The sequence below is a fragment of the Vipera ursinii genome (genome assembly GCF_947247035.1).
Source record: "Vipera ursinii genome assembly, chromosome: Z".
Lineage (NCBI taxonomy): Eukaryota > Metazoa > Chordata > Lepidosauria > Squamata > Viperidae > Vipera > Vipera ursinii.
Window position 1 is genome coordinate 24,121,003 of NC_139517.1, and position 14,642 is coordinate 24,135,644.

A 14,642-nucleotide genomic window follows, 5' to 3' on the forward strand; every position below is an offset into this window, starting at 1 on the left:
GAAACTTCAACATATTTGTATAATAGGAAAATATGCTGATTAAATCAAATTTCTATTTAATAAGCTTATTTAGATGTTACTATATGCCTTTTCCTTTCTTACAGGAATTATTTAATAGTCAGTTGCTGCTAATGAATTCATAGACACTGCTAAGTTTTCTGAAGAATGACCAAAACATTTATTACACTTTAAACAGAAAATAGTGATAAGCAACTAGAAAATAAGCTATGTGTAAAGTAACTATCAACTCTTTATTTTATATTGAGTTATAGTATATATTACAAAGAAGACTTCTATTTTAATATAGTTTTCAACAAAAGAAGTGCTTCCTTGGGAATTCAATATGGATATAGAAAGGGAAATTACAAAAGCCAATGGGAATTTACTGTTCATGGGAGAGATTGTTATGCCATAATGAGTACAGCAAAAAATATCCTTTCTTTCCTTAATTTTTTGAAATGACAACAATATATTAACAATCTAGTGGACAGTTAAGAATAATTTACAATTCCTTGTTTCTGACTCAGAACATTAACCTTTTCTAAGTCATAGGGAACTATGACTCATTGATAATATAAATACCGGGTGAGGCATTTGAAATTATAAAGATGCCATAATTTTAAGCAGTCACAGTCACAGAAGAGAATTCCCAAACATTATAGAAAATAATATATAGGGATATATATATAAAATTTTTATTTTGATCATAGAGCAACATAAAGTAGAAGTAAGAAAAAAACAATTTAATAATACCACTGGAACTTAAAAGAGGTGAAAAGTTAGAGTTCCTAACATAATACTATATAATTAAAGTTAAAATATACTGTATCTATAAAATAGAATAAAAAATAAATTCTCAGTTTACTCATGCATAATACCCTTATTTAGCAGTTTGCAACTTTTAATTTCTGCTAGGCTAAATCTAGCAACATTAAATGTAATAAACAGTTCCTTATCTAACTAAAGAAAAGACCAAAAATGGGGGTCCTCTCCCAAGATGGCTGCTGAATAGTAGGATTTTTTTTTTCTGCTGACAGTCTGCTGATTTTGCTGCCAAAGTTGGTCCTTTTGCAGCATTGCTCCCCAGATTTAAATATGAGTGCTAAGGAATAACTCAGGTCGACTTTTGGATGGCTGTGGACCCATCCAGGAAGGAGAATCTTGAAGAGAGCAGCTCCCTGTAGGAGGAGCCAGAAAATCAGGGTTTTCTATCCATCTTTTCCTCTCAGCAGAATGTACTCTTAAGGAAATCTGAGTTTTAATTACACTCTTTGAAGCTTCTGTTTTGTTTGTGCTTTGTCTCTAAAAGTTAACTGGTTCATTGAATGCCGATTTATTTTAACCCTTGTTGGATTGTATCAGTTCTTTTGTCTCTTTTTTGTTTCTTTTCTTTTCTTTTATTTTTCCTTTGATCTATTTGGCTTTCTATAAGGAAGTCATCTCAAGTTTCTGGGTAGTGAAAGTGCTTGAATTTGATTTACATTTATATATGACTTTCCCTACAGGTGTTTTGCATTTTATTAACTTGCAAAAAATGTGGTGTTTTTTTTTAAAAAAATCTTGGATCAAAATAACAAAAATATCCTCCCTATTTTTCTATTTCTCACTGTGAGAAATATTACTTTAATGTTAATTGTTTTCTCTCTCTGAAGACTTTTTAAAAAATTTTACATCACTAAGTTGCAAGAGAGCAACAGTGTATCAGTTTACAGACATGGAAACGTGGCTGGCATTTGAAAAAAGAACATTTGGTAACTTAAAATACCAAGGACAAAACATCTTTAAAAAGTTTGGCAAAATAAATGTTCAGATGCAAGTAATCATAGATAAACCAGATTCACAAAATGAATTTGATTTGAAAATAACAAGATTTGGTGAAGACTGAAAGATATATGGAGCTACAGAATTCCTATACAACAGCCTACCACTGATAAATTGGTTTACACTAAGAAGATTGATGAAGACTGGGAAATGAATTTATCACATTTAACTGGACAACTTCATTTAGACTCTTTTGGGAAGATAGATCAAATTTGGAGAATCGATTTATTATATTTAATCAAACAACAATTGATAAGAAATGGTATTAAAAACTAACATAAACATTTGGTCCAGGATGAATTAGTGTTAATTTTTGGGATAGATAAGAAGCTGTGATAAGCCTTTTATGAGTTTATGGAATAATAGTTTATTAACAAAGGGTTTTGAAATTTTACTCTTGTCTTTGTTGTTGCTGTTGGTCTACTTTTAACTATTTTGTCATATATATGGTAGATAAATGACAGGTTAATAATTAGGAAATAGAATTAGAAATTTAAAAACTTTTGGGGACTACTTTGTAAGTAGTGGGAAATTAATATTCTTAGAATATATTTATCAGTATTCAACTAGGGCAACAATATGTGCACATGTGTTTGTGTGTTTTTAATGCATATTTTTAATGTTTTATTTGTTCCTGTAAAAAGTAATTTTGTATTTTAATTTTATTTGAATAAAATAAAAATTATGTTAAAAAGTCAAAAACATTCATTATGATCTATAACACATAAAGGAGAATATTTTTTCCTGAACTATATTGGTAATAAGAACACTATGAAAAACGTGTGATGGTCTTGATAGTATTAAGATATGGACAGGTTCTCAGATACATGCTGTAAGCACTTTGAAAATCTTCCATTAAGAATTTCAGTAGAAAAAAACATGTATTTCTTTTAAGAAATAGCCTATAACCATTTATACATTTCCAGGATTTTGAAAATTCAACTATATTGGAAATGCACATAGAGAATATGCAATATATTTCCAGAGTATGAAAAGAATCTGTTTTCTTTTGAAGACAGCAATCTTCATAATCTTGAGCATTTTCTGTTTTGTTTCTCTACATCAGGGGTGTCAAACGGGCAGCCCATGGCCCTTATGTGTCATGGCGAAACCACGCCCACTCCATTTTCGGCAATGGAAAAAAAGGCATGATACGTTGTGACATGTCACGTGATGTTGCGAGTTTGAACCCCTACTCTATGTTATTAATTAAATATTTTTGTCAGATAAAAAAATAGGGTGTTTTTTAAAAAAAATAACTTGTTTAAGAACACAGTTTGCATTTACTGTGAAGATCTGTTTAGTACTTCCTGAATAAATGGATGCACATCTTTGTTTCTGAAATGTGAGGTTTCATTTTCCAAAGAACAGAAAGGTGCTAAAATCCATAATTAAGGATTGTGTTGCCAAAATATACTTTCCCTTTTCTCTCTCTATCTGTATATTGACGCACAAAAACAAATAGACATCTTTAATATATAAAAGGGACTTTATTAGGAGAAAGAGTCATGAACGTGTATATAAATTTGAATTTTTTTTAGAATTACAAAATAATTCAGAAGCATGATATCACAAAAAACTGCAAAAACTCAAATTTGTCCATGCCTCCTTCCTACCTTTACTTATGATGTGGTGTTATGAATGGATAAAGGAAAATATTCAATAATAAATTATAACCAAAGTCTAAAATAGGGTGGATCTAGTTCTACACACCCACTGTTGATATGGAAAAATAGATGGGCCAACATTTCACAATTTCAGCTAGAAAAATTCATATCAATAACCAAAAAGGTGAACTATGAAAAGGGCTAATTTTCATATTGAGGAAAGACAATTCTTAAAGGCATAGACCTGCATAGCTTTGTTGATAAGGATAACAAATTGATAAATAACTGACATATATGTTTTTTCAGTGCTTTCTTTACTTCATTGTTTCTCAGGCTGTAGACAAGTGGATTTATCATGGGTGTCAAAACAGCATAGAAGACAGAAAACACTTTATTAAGGTTCCTCAGTGTATTAGTATTGGGTAAGATATAGACAATTGTTATGGTGCCATAAAAGAGGGTAACCACAATAAGGTGAGAAGAACATGTAGAAAAAGCTTTTTGTCTACTACTGCTGGAGGTGATTTTCAGGACAGCAGTGATAATGCAACCATATGAAATTACAGTAAGCAAAAATGGAGGTACAGTAAACAAAAAGGAAATAAGATAAATTAGAATTTTAAGGAGATGGGTATCACTGCAAGACAATTCTATGAGTGGGAAGACATCACAAAAGAAATGATTAATTTCATTTGGCCCACAAAAATCTAAGTTGGACAGTAATGCAAATGTTGTAGAAATAGCCAAAAATCCACTAAGAAAAGAGCTGCCAACTAACTGTACACAGAATTTACCACTCATTTGGTTTGCATAATGTAAAGGGTGACAAATAGCTAAATACCGATCATACGACATTACAGATAAGAGATAACATTCAACAGCTCCTAGTGAGGCAAAGAAATAGTGTTGGATAAAACACAGTTGGAATGAAATGGATCTGTCCCCAGTTTGAAGACTGATCAAAGCTTTGGGAAGAACAGTAGAACTATAGAATGTCTCTATGCAGGAAAAATTTCCAAGAAAGAAATACATCGGTGTATGAAGATGTTTATCTTTTATAACAAGCACAACTATCAGAATATTCCCAGCCAAAGTTATCATATAGATTAAAAGAAAGAGAGAGAACAAAAGAAGTTGTAGCTCTTGGGGATTCCTGAATCCTGTAAGGATGAACTTGGTAACATTTGTTGACTTTTCTATACCAATTTTCTTTAGGAGTTGCATCTGCGGATAAAACATATTTACATACAGTGTGATATTAGTATGAAAGAAACATTCTTAGAAATAGCACAGAATCATCTTTCACTGACCTAATCATTAATTATTATATTAGGTACAGATGCATATAAGGATGCAAATGAAGGTAAATACTGCAGAGAAACCAGATTTCTTTTTATTGGGACTAATGGATAAGCAATACAGCAGAAGAAGGAATTATGAAAATGCCAGAATTCACAGAAATGTCAAAACTGACATGTTTCATCAGATAAAAAAAATAACAAATACTTTTTCTAAAAGATTAGAACTCTGAAAGATTAGATTTTTTTGCTGAATGAAAGAAAATGAAATTATTATTTATAGATTTGAAGGTTAAGAAAGGTGTGTATTAAATGAGGGATGAAGGGACTTCCATATAAGAAGAAAGGAGTGTTATGTCTTGAAAGACAGTCAGAATTCATTTATTTATTTTTTAACTTTAATTTTTTCTTCTTTTCTTCCTTCCTTCCTTCCTTCCTTCCTTCCTTCCTTCCTTCCTTCCTTCCTTCCTTCCTTCCTTTTTAACTTGTAGTTTCTTTTCTACTCTATGAAAGAATTCTTAATAAATTATTTTTAAAAAGATAAGTTCATAGCAATCACGGTAGATTAATTACCGGTAATTATAATATCTGTATTGTAAGCTACTAAGTGTATAATGCAATACACTTGCTCTGAGAAAATATTATTTTTGTGCCATAATGTTTCATAATCAGTTGCTTTTTTTTGCTGCTTGTGTATTATTTCCTAGTTTTATAGTTTCAGATTGTGTATTATTTCCTAGTTTTATAGTTTCAGATTGTGTATTATTTCCTAGTTTTATAGTTTCAAATTTTTTTATCACTAGATCAACTTCATTGTTGAAAATACATTTCTTTTTTTTAAAAAAAAAATCTTTATATCATATACAGTAGTTTCTTTGTTTCTTTGAACTCCAAGCTCAGAAATTGGGTGGTCTTTATTTTTAAATACCCCAGGAAGAGAGAACCAAGATCTGGCTGCTTCCCAGTCTTTTTGACTCCATTCTATTATAAAACTGTATTCCTTAGTCAGTGAAGGATTTAAATCTTATTTGACTTGCTATATAATCCCTATATGTTATCAATTATATTACAAAAACTTTAAAGCAGTATTTATTAGGTTACAACATCTGTTTAAATTCACATTGATTTTTAGCTAAAGTCCTTTCTACACTTTCATTTAGAAAATATTAACAATTTACTTCTTTAAAACTTAATAAACCTGATAAGATTTTTTTTAAAAAAATTGATTGAGTGATTAATTGTCTTACCTTGTTTGTTGGTTGTATTCTACAATTTTGCATTTTGGGGAAAAAAATCCCTGTAATATTTTGGTCTTATGATATACATCAAAAAAGTACATCTTGCAACATCATGTAGAATATAACTTAGTCATTTCTACAATTTCACTTTGAAATATATACATATCCAATGGGCTACACTACATTTAAATATATTCACTGAAATAGTGCAGTCTTTTATACTCCAGCTGTTTTACGGTCACTTTTCTTACACACAGGTTTGATTTAAAACTACTATATGCAATGGCACCAGTTATCACAAAGGATGAAATGTAGGGGGTGGGGAAGAAATCCCATTGGACCTAAGCAAAGTCTAATTAATAAAGGAAGAGGAAAGAAAAGTTAATGATGAAACTTAGACAAATTAAATATATATTAACTAAGGGGAATATGATCTAGGGTAGGGTTCCCCAGGTAGTCAGATGGGATGATCCACTATTGTCATTATTGTCATTATTCTTATTCATTGTGCTACTAATTAAAGAAGTATTTATTGAATTGTTTTAGTATCATAAATGTTTGGGGGTGTCAATAAATAATCTGAAACTTTATGAAGGGATCAATGAGCTGAAGAGTTTGGGAAATACTGATCTAGAATGGGCAATAATTTTCCCTCTAGGTCTGCACATTTAAAAAAAAAATATTTTAAAGAATTTACCGGAGATGGGTGGCCAATAAATGTAAGTAAGAAAGCAGACGATAGATGACAGACAGACAGACAGACAGACAGACAAAATGGAGGGCTATATTGATGATCACTTTTTGGAGTGATGGAAAGTAATAGCTGAATTTAATGTAGTAAAACATTTAAAGGTAGTTTACTATTATCCTGTAATAATAATCAAAATTTTGCCAGCACATCAAAACCAAAAAGTACAAGACAGGGCTTGATTGTTTTTCTTCTGGTGCCTTCTCCCATATCAGTAGCCCAAAACTATTCAATGCCACCTGTATTGCTTTATTGGTGTGAATCAGAACAGCCATAGATTACATAGATACAAACACTTCAACAAAATATATTTGAAGTTTGTGGTATGGTCTGTAGGAATCTCATTGGTATGCCGATTCTACTGAACTATTTTATTAATTCATTTTCAACAACTGTAGTTGCATATATATTGACCTTTTATCTTTATTATTTTCTTTTGTTAACTTTGGTAAAGCATCATCTGGGTTCATAACAGTTTTAGAAAATGGATAAAAGGGAAAAAATGATTTCCATAATGCCCTGGTCCACTTTTTGTGTGTGTGTTTGACATATCAGTAATTTGGACAGGATTTATCACGAGGTTTCTCATCTTTAATTATTCCTGACTTTAAAATATTTGTTTTAAACAACTACTTGTCCTGAATGATATGAAAACTAGTTTCAGTATGAGTTTCAATAAATTTGCTTTGAAACTTTGTGAAACAATCACTTTTGTTTCAACCAGAGCTGAGGTATCTGTTGACACAGAACCACAGTTTTCTTGGCCAAAACAAATAACTTCTCCTTCTCATCACTATCATCCTATAATTCACAAAGGAAGAGATTTTTTTAAAAAAAAACAACAATATGCCCTCCTTACAGTCTTTTTATGAGGTTAGTTCCAAGGAACAATAAAACTGTTTCAGATGGCAAGATTTTCAAGTACCGTAATACCTCTTGACTCTTATTCTTCTTTCTTCCATTCTTATAATTGACTTTTGTTGTGAGAACTAAAGTATCTCTACTCTACTCCTCATTATCATCTTCTCAACATAGTTTTTGTTTTAGTATCTTCATGGAATTTTGAATACATGACAAGACAGCAAAGCCATGGTGGTCCTGAAGTTCCTCTATTTTTATTTATTTTTTTTTTTGCTTTTTGAGTTAGCCTGTGGGGTAGGCTAGGCTAACAGGAAATGGCTAGTACTAAGTTACCAAATAAGCTTCAGAGCTGAATTAAATATTATGAAGACATATGTGATTTTACTGGAGATAAAATGGTAAGACTAGGAAAACTGGACTCATTTTTATTGATTTTACAAATATTAATATAGCACATTTTATTTGAGAAAATCTCAAAGAGATGAGAGAACAATACTACAAGCAGTCATGAAAAATTAAGACTCCTAAGCTATCTGTTTTCAAATGGATCCTGCAGAAAACTACTATAGCAATCAATGCACAAATTAGCAAGTAAGCAACAATCCTTTAAAAATAATAGAGTAAACCTTGCTAGATAAAGAAGAATGGGGTTGACTTTTCATTTATGCTAATTTACCAAGCATAATTTTAAAGGAAAATTTCTTCAAACTTATCAGGGTTAGGGTCTTATAAATGTCTATATAGATGTTTATTGTCACCTGACAATATAAAGGTCCTCATTACTTATTAGGAGGACCACCTCTTACTGATTATCTGATCAGAACTGGCAGAAGAAACACATTAAGGGTTCTATCAGGAATTGTTTTCCAGTGGGACTGAGGAAGTGAATCTTTTCATGACTTGAAGTATGCCCTCTGGAACAATATTTTCCCAAAGATTAGATTGTCCTTTACCATGCTTGCTTTTTGCAAGGCCCCAAAAATGTGGCTGAGTGCTCAAATGTGAAGTTTGGATTGTCAGTTAGAGCCCATGAGATGATTATGTTAATCATAATTTGATTAATCATATTTTGTGGCGACAATTATGCATTTATTTTTGTTGTTGGTTTTGTTTCGCCTTCTCTTAGCTGCTCAAAGTCACAATATGTGTGGCTGTACCAATTAAATTGGTTTGCTTCATTATATAGGCTACACATAATTGTTAAGGATTGAAAGTCCCTCTGTAAGAGAGATGGGCAATTTAAAACTGTGTTTAAATAAATAAAACAAATTAATGTTAAATTATTCCAGGCTGCAATCTCAACATATTAGCAGTGTAAATTAATCCACTTTAAATCACTATATTTAGCATCTTATCATACATACTGTAACACTGTTTTTGGGCTGTTTAAAAATATTTGCCATTGCATTGCTGGTCAGTGAATAATGGCTGAAAACAACTGTATCATCCAAACTTAACGTCAGACTTTGAAGAATCTAGGAATGAATTTTTCAGATATAATCAATTTTATGATAATTTAGCAGAATTCTGATAAGAAAAGAATTGTATTAACAGTTAAGTTAATTGTTCATTAACTTTTAGAATGATGGATTTCAATTAGATAAATAGATTATCTTTATTCCAATTTCTGACCAATGAAATTTATTGCAGTTATAATACAGCTTTATGTACTGTAAGTAAAGAGAGAAACCTATCTTAGGATAAGTTATGATTCAGGATGTGCTAACAGAAGTCAAAATGTTGGATGGGAATAATGTTTATGGTTTGTATTCCCTTTTATGCAGTCAAAGAATGATAATAAATATTCATTGTTGCAAAAATTTTCAGTATAGTTTACAAAAGAAGTTGGAGAAAGGTAGGACACTAATAGTGAAAGTTGTTATATTTTAGGTTCTTTAAGAATTAAGCAAGATAAAGTGTTGAAACAGCAAATAAGTTTATTAACTCAGAACAGAAGTAGCCCTAAGGGCTGGTGTGCAGCTATTCATATGGTTAGCCTCTAGGCAGCGACCAATAGGTTTAAAGTAACAGTTTCCCGCCCCAAACCTAATTATCATCCTGGAGACAGCAACCATTACATAACAGAGAAATCTAGGTCATACATTAAGCAAGTGATCAGACATTAAACAAGTAATTTAAAACAGTTATGGCCAATACATTACACCACTTCCCCCTAAATAGCTCAAAGTCTTAATTGTTTCACATAATGTTGCAGATATTTAGGCAGCCTTCTTGACCGTTCAGAATGTCTAAGGTTTGCAGGGATCTCCCGGTCTACCTGCTTGCCAGCCAGGCTGGGTCGACCAGGGGTCTGAGGTTCAGTGGAGTCAGATTGACTTGAGTCCCTTTGGCCAGCCAGTCCCAGTTGGACCAAACCAAAGTCCAATTGTGCAGGAAAGTCTGCAGGGCTGTCTCTCAGCACAGTTTGCCTGTCCTGGTCAGTGGATATAGTCTGTGTGTCTGGGGGAAACTCTTCTACAGCCATCCCCTATCTCCTTGAGCAGGAGTTCTATCAGAACATGCAAGCTGCTCTGTTGGACCGCTGATGTGGGCCCTGTGTTTGGCCCTCCTTCCATTATATATTCAAGATGGACAGTATTTAACATTTTATTGTTATGTATATATAGGGGGTGAGTCTATACATATGTTGCTTATAGTATGTTTTAGGTGTCATGTATGTGTCATGTATGTGTTCCACTTTGAGAGCGGGCAACTAAATTTCATTTTTGATGTGTGCCGTTGTGCCCACAGTAAAAGAAAAATGACAATAAATATTATCTTCAGTTTCAGATATGAGACCCTTACTCTTTACTTTTTCTCTTTCATCACCAGACATCTTTTTCCTTATTACCAGAATCCAGTTTATTTTTTCCCTCATCTATGGTGTCCCCATTTTGTTGTGACTGTTCTCATCTATTTCTTTAACAACTGCAGTATTAATGTCTTTTCAAATCCTGCCTGCAAGCAACCCCCCCCCATATTCCACTTCTCTATTTCTTATCCTCTGTTCTCCATTCCTATTTCAAACCAAGAACACCTCTTCTGGGAGGGTCACCCACAAAGGGGAGAGGGGCCCTATTCTCACATATTTTAGCCCTGCACAGATAACTCCACAACCTTTGGAAGTAGAGCACACTGCCTCCAGAGGAGACCCTCCATTCATTTGAGCCAGGAAATTGGGTTTGTATCCAGCCATCCACTAGAAAGTCACCATGCAGCCAGAGTGGAACAGATCTTCCCAGGTCCTACATCATCCAGATGCCTGTGAAAGCTGCAGATTAAAGAAGGCTTTCTGGATCCATTCCGCCCCCCATGTAAAGCCTAAGAAAACAACTGGAAAGACTATGAGGGGAAGATGGAAACTCATTGTTAGTTTTTCTTTCTTGTGTTATTTATATTATAATTATCCAGTTGAATGGATTTATGGAGGGGTGGCATTTGGGAGTGGTTGGCACAGCAAGTGCTGAAACCCTTGACTTCTGTCTGGTGAGAGGGAAATATGGGAAGAATGTTTGTATTACCTGCCTTGTAGAAGCAACTGCACACACACACACACACACACACACACACACACAAACAAACACAGACACACACATTCAGAACCACACTGAGGCTATCCCCTTCACCTACCTCCATGCACAGCTCCCTAGGCTGGTTCTTGCTTTGTGGCACTAAGGCCTATGTATGCATACCTTCTTGCCAATTCCATGGGAGGGCATGTCCTCACTGAGGAGGTAGCAGGAAAGAGATCTCAAAACCTCAAGCCATGATTGGGACTAACAAATGATGCTGCCCAGTAAGGCAGAATATGTTGCACTGGTGGTTTCATTAGTGGGAGTCCTAGGGTTTGCTGTGTGCAATTTAAGAAATATTGATAGTCTGGCTTGCACATTGGCTAACCCTAATTTGATATTACAAACCCTAGATGCACTAAACTAAGAGCTAAGGCAGGTTCAGGAAAATGGGCAGCCAGTAATTATTTACTAAGGCAAAATCATGGCTGTAAAGAATTGTTTGCTTCAACCTAACTGAAAGCTCACTGAAAGTGACATCAAACACCTAAAGATAATTAGCACAGAATAATAATAGGGCACAGATGTAACACTTGATCATGTCACATGATGTTTTTGCTTTTGCGAAGCCAGAGTAGGCTTGGCCTACATGTGACACATCTGGTCCGTGGGTCGCCAGTTTGACACCCCTGCCTTAGGATGCCATAAAAAAAGCAATCTTAACCTGCATTGGCAGAAAAAATAATATTACAATTAAGGGAACTCATTATTTTTAATTGATGAAGCCATACCTAGATCATTGTTTCTAGCTCTGTGTGCTATGTTTTAGGACACTGGAAATACTGAACCATAGTAAAATAAAAATAAAAAAAAGGACTGGAAGGAGAAATGCAGGATGAAAAGTCATAGATATTAAAGGTATTTAGCTACGGAAATAGAGAACTTTAAAATGATCATGTAGTGTTTGAAAGGCTACCCTGCAGAAAAAGAACTGTGCAGAGACACAAGAAAAGACAAGAAACAATGGGTTTAAACTACAAAGTTGATTTCAAATGCACCTTAAGAAAATAAATCCTGATTATGTGAGTTGTTAGATAATGGAACATAATGTTTTAAGAGCCACTGAACTGTCCAAAGGATGTACTGGAATGCTGTAACAATGGATTTCTGTCCTGGTCAGAAAATTGGCTAGAATCAAAATCCATGCCAAAATCTATTCTATTATTCTTTTATTTTATTCCTACCATCTCCTTCTTTGGGTGAATGTCATATGTATTTTTTAAAAAAAAACACAATACAATACAAATAAAGTGATTCATATTAAAAGAAATGGATTTTTTTAAACGTTCAAATATTAATACTCTGTAGCATTCTCTTTGAGTCAACTTTTTTAAGTAATTGCTGACTGATTGGAGAAGCAACATTATCCCTTAATAGGCAGATATTGCAAATGTTCTCTCTCTCTCTCTCTCTCTCTCTCTCTCTCTGTGTGTGTGTGTGTGTGTGTGGGCGTGCACACGTGCACAGGCACATGTTCTTTAGCCTTCAAAAGTTTGTCCCCATTATGGAAAGATCTTCTGGAAGAAAATATTTCTCTCAGGAACATTTGATTTGTTTTCTATTTGATTTAAACTACTAGAAAAACAGAAGAGTGAGACTGACTTGAATGACAATATCATATCCTCCAAAGATAACAGAAATACTGTCTTCTTCTTAAAGAACCTGAACCAGAGGTAGGCTGCATACATGCCTTTTTATTTCATATCTTTATTAGTGATTTCTTATATTTTCTATTAGCAGAATTAACTTGAAATGGATAATTTTATATAAAGGCTTAGCATCATTTTTTTAAAAAAATCAATGAAATAACTTAATTCAAAAATAGTTGCAAGTTTTTTCCCCTTTCCCCTCTCCTTCTCCCTTCTTCCTCTCCTTCTCTATCTTCTCCTTCCCACTCATTCACTTTTCCCTTTCTCTTTCTACTTTTCCTTTCTAGCAACACATTCTTTAAAAAAACATATAGCAAACATTCATCAAATCTGGAGGAAATATTTAAATTCAAAGAAATTAAATCCAGTCACAATTATCAATTACTCAGGATATCAGTGGGTTTATGTGAATGTGATTTATTATTATCTCTTTTCCATACTAATGTGGCAGATTTGCTAAAGCTAAACTGAAGTGATTGCATTTGCAAAGAAATGGTTTTACTCATGTATACTAGTTTTGAATTAATCCAATATTGGTAGATATGTGGATATGCCTACATAAACTATAATGTTCCACATCATCAACTTTTGATATTTTATTAATAGATGCAGTCTATAAAATCTTCAGTATGCCAGAACACAACAAGAATAAAAGAATTCATCCTCCTGGGATTTGGGAATGCTGAAAACCTGAATGTTCTTCTCTTTGTATTATTTATAATCATTTATACTATAACTTTATCTGGGAATCTTCTCATCATTGTATTAGTTGTGACAAAGAAATATCTCCACACTCCTATGTACTTCTTTCTTTCTAATCTATCTTGTTTGGAGATCTGCTACACCTCAGCAATATTACCCAAAATGATGGCCAATTGTCTTACAGGGGAAAAAAGAATATCTTTTTGGGGCTGTATATTACAAATGCAATTCTTCTTTATTCCAGGAGCTACTGAATGTTACCTTTTGGCAGCAATGTCATATGATCGCTATCTAGCCATATGTAGACCCTTGCATTATGTTACACTTATGAATGACAAAACATGTATCTTGTTAGTTTTGATGTCTTGGCTTATAGCATTTCTTCTTATTGAAATTTTGACATCCTTGTTGGCCCAACTCACATTCTGCAAACTATATGAAATTGACCATTTCTTCTGTGATTTCACACCATTAGTACAACTTTCCTGCAATGATACTTGGGTGATTGAAAATGCTTGTTTGATAACATCATCTATAACAATTTTACCTACATTTTTCATAACTGTATCATCTTACACTTTTATCATCAGTGTAATTCTGAAGATTCCATCTGTGGATGGGAAACAAAAGGCATTTTCCACCTGTTCTTCCCATCTCATGGTTGTTTCCATTTTCTATGGATCCTTATTATTTGTATACATTTTACCAGCCACTGGAAAATTCAAAGTTATGAAAAAGGGCTTCTTTTTCTTTTATTCAGCTCTTACCCCCATGGTCAATCCCTTCATTTATTGTCTAAGAAACAAAGAGATAAAAGAAATCCTCAGAAAACTATTCTTCAAGTGTGGGAAATTTTCTGAGTCCCTTTAATATTATTACATGCAATATAAATATGTCCTTCCATTGGATGTGCTGAATGATATTTACTTTGTATTATACAATTTTTCCTGGCTATTTGAAGACTGCCTCTTTGTGACCACATTTACTACCTATCTCATCAAGTCCTGCAGGAGGGTTATGTTGCAGGCCTTGTATATGAAAACAGTTTCATCTGATAGGACATAGTTATGTCTTTTCTACTGTAAGTTCTGTTTTCTGGGACATCATCAGCTCCTCACACAAGCATCCCACCTCTAAGGTGAGATA

The 14,642-nt window shown here is 33.3% G+C and overlaps 2 protein-coding genes across 2 annotated transcripts; one reads left to right on the forward strand and one right to left on the reverse strand.

The window, feature by feature from the left end:
* Positions 1–3,629: 3,629 nt before the first annotated feature.
* LOC310650055 (olfactory receptor 2AP1-like) lies at positions 3,630–4,652 on the reverse strand (the record flags this gene model as incomplete). The annotated part of the gene is made up of 1 exon (XM_083378892.1): positions 3,630–4,652. One exon carries the CDS (start codon positions 4,650–4,652, stop codon positions 3,630–3,632), a length of 1,023 nt encoding a protein of 340 aa, XP_083235018.1.
* An 8,748-nt stretch (positions 4,653–13,400) lies between these two features.
* LOC310650056 (olfactory receptor 6C74-like) lies at positions 13,401–14,366 on the forward strand (the record flags this gene model as incomplete). The annotated part of the gene is made up of 1 exon (XM_083378893.1): positions 13,401–14,366. One exon carries the CDS (start codon positions 13,401–13,403, stop codon positions 14,364–14,366), a length of 966 nt encoding a protein of 321 aa, XP_083235019.1.
* Between the last annotated feature and the right edge of the window lie 276 nt (positions 14,367–14,642).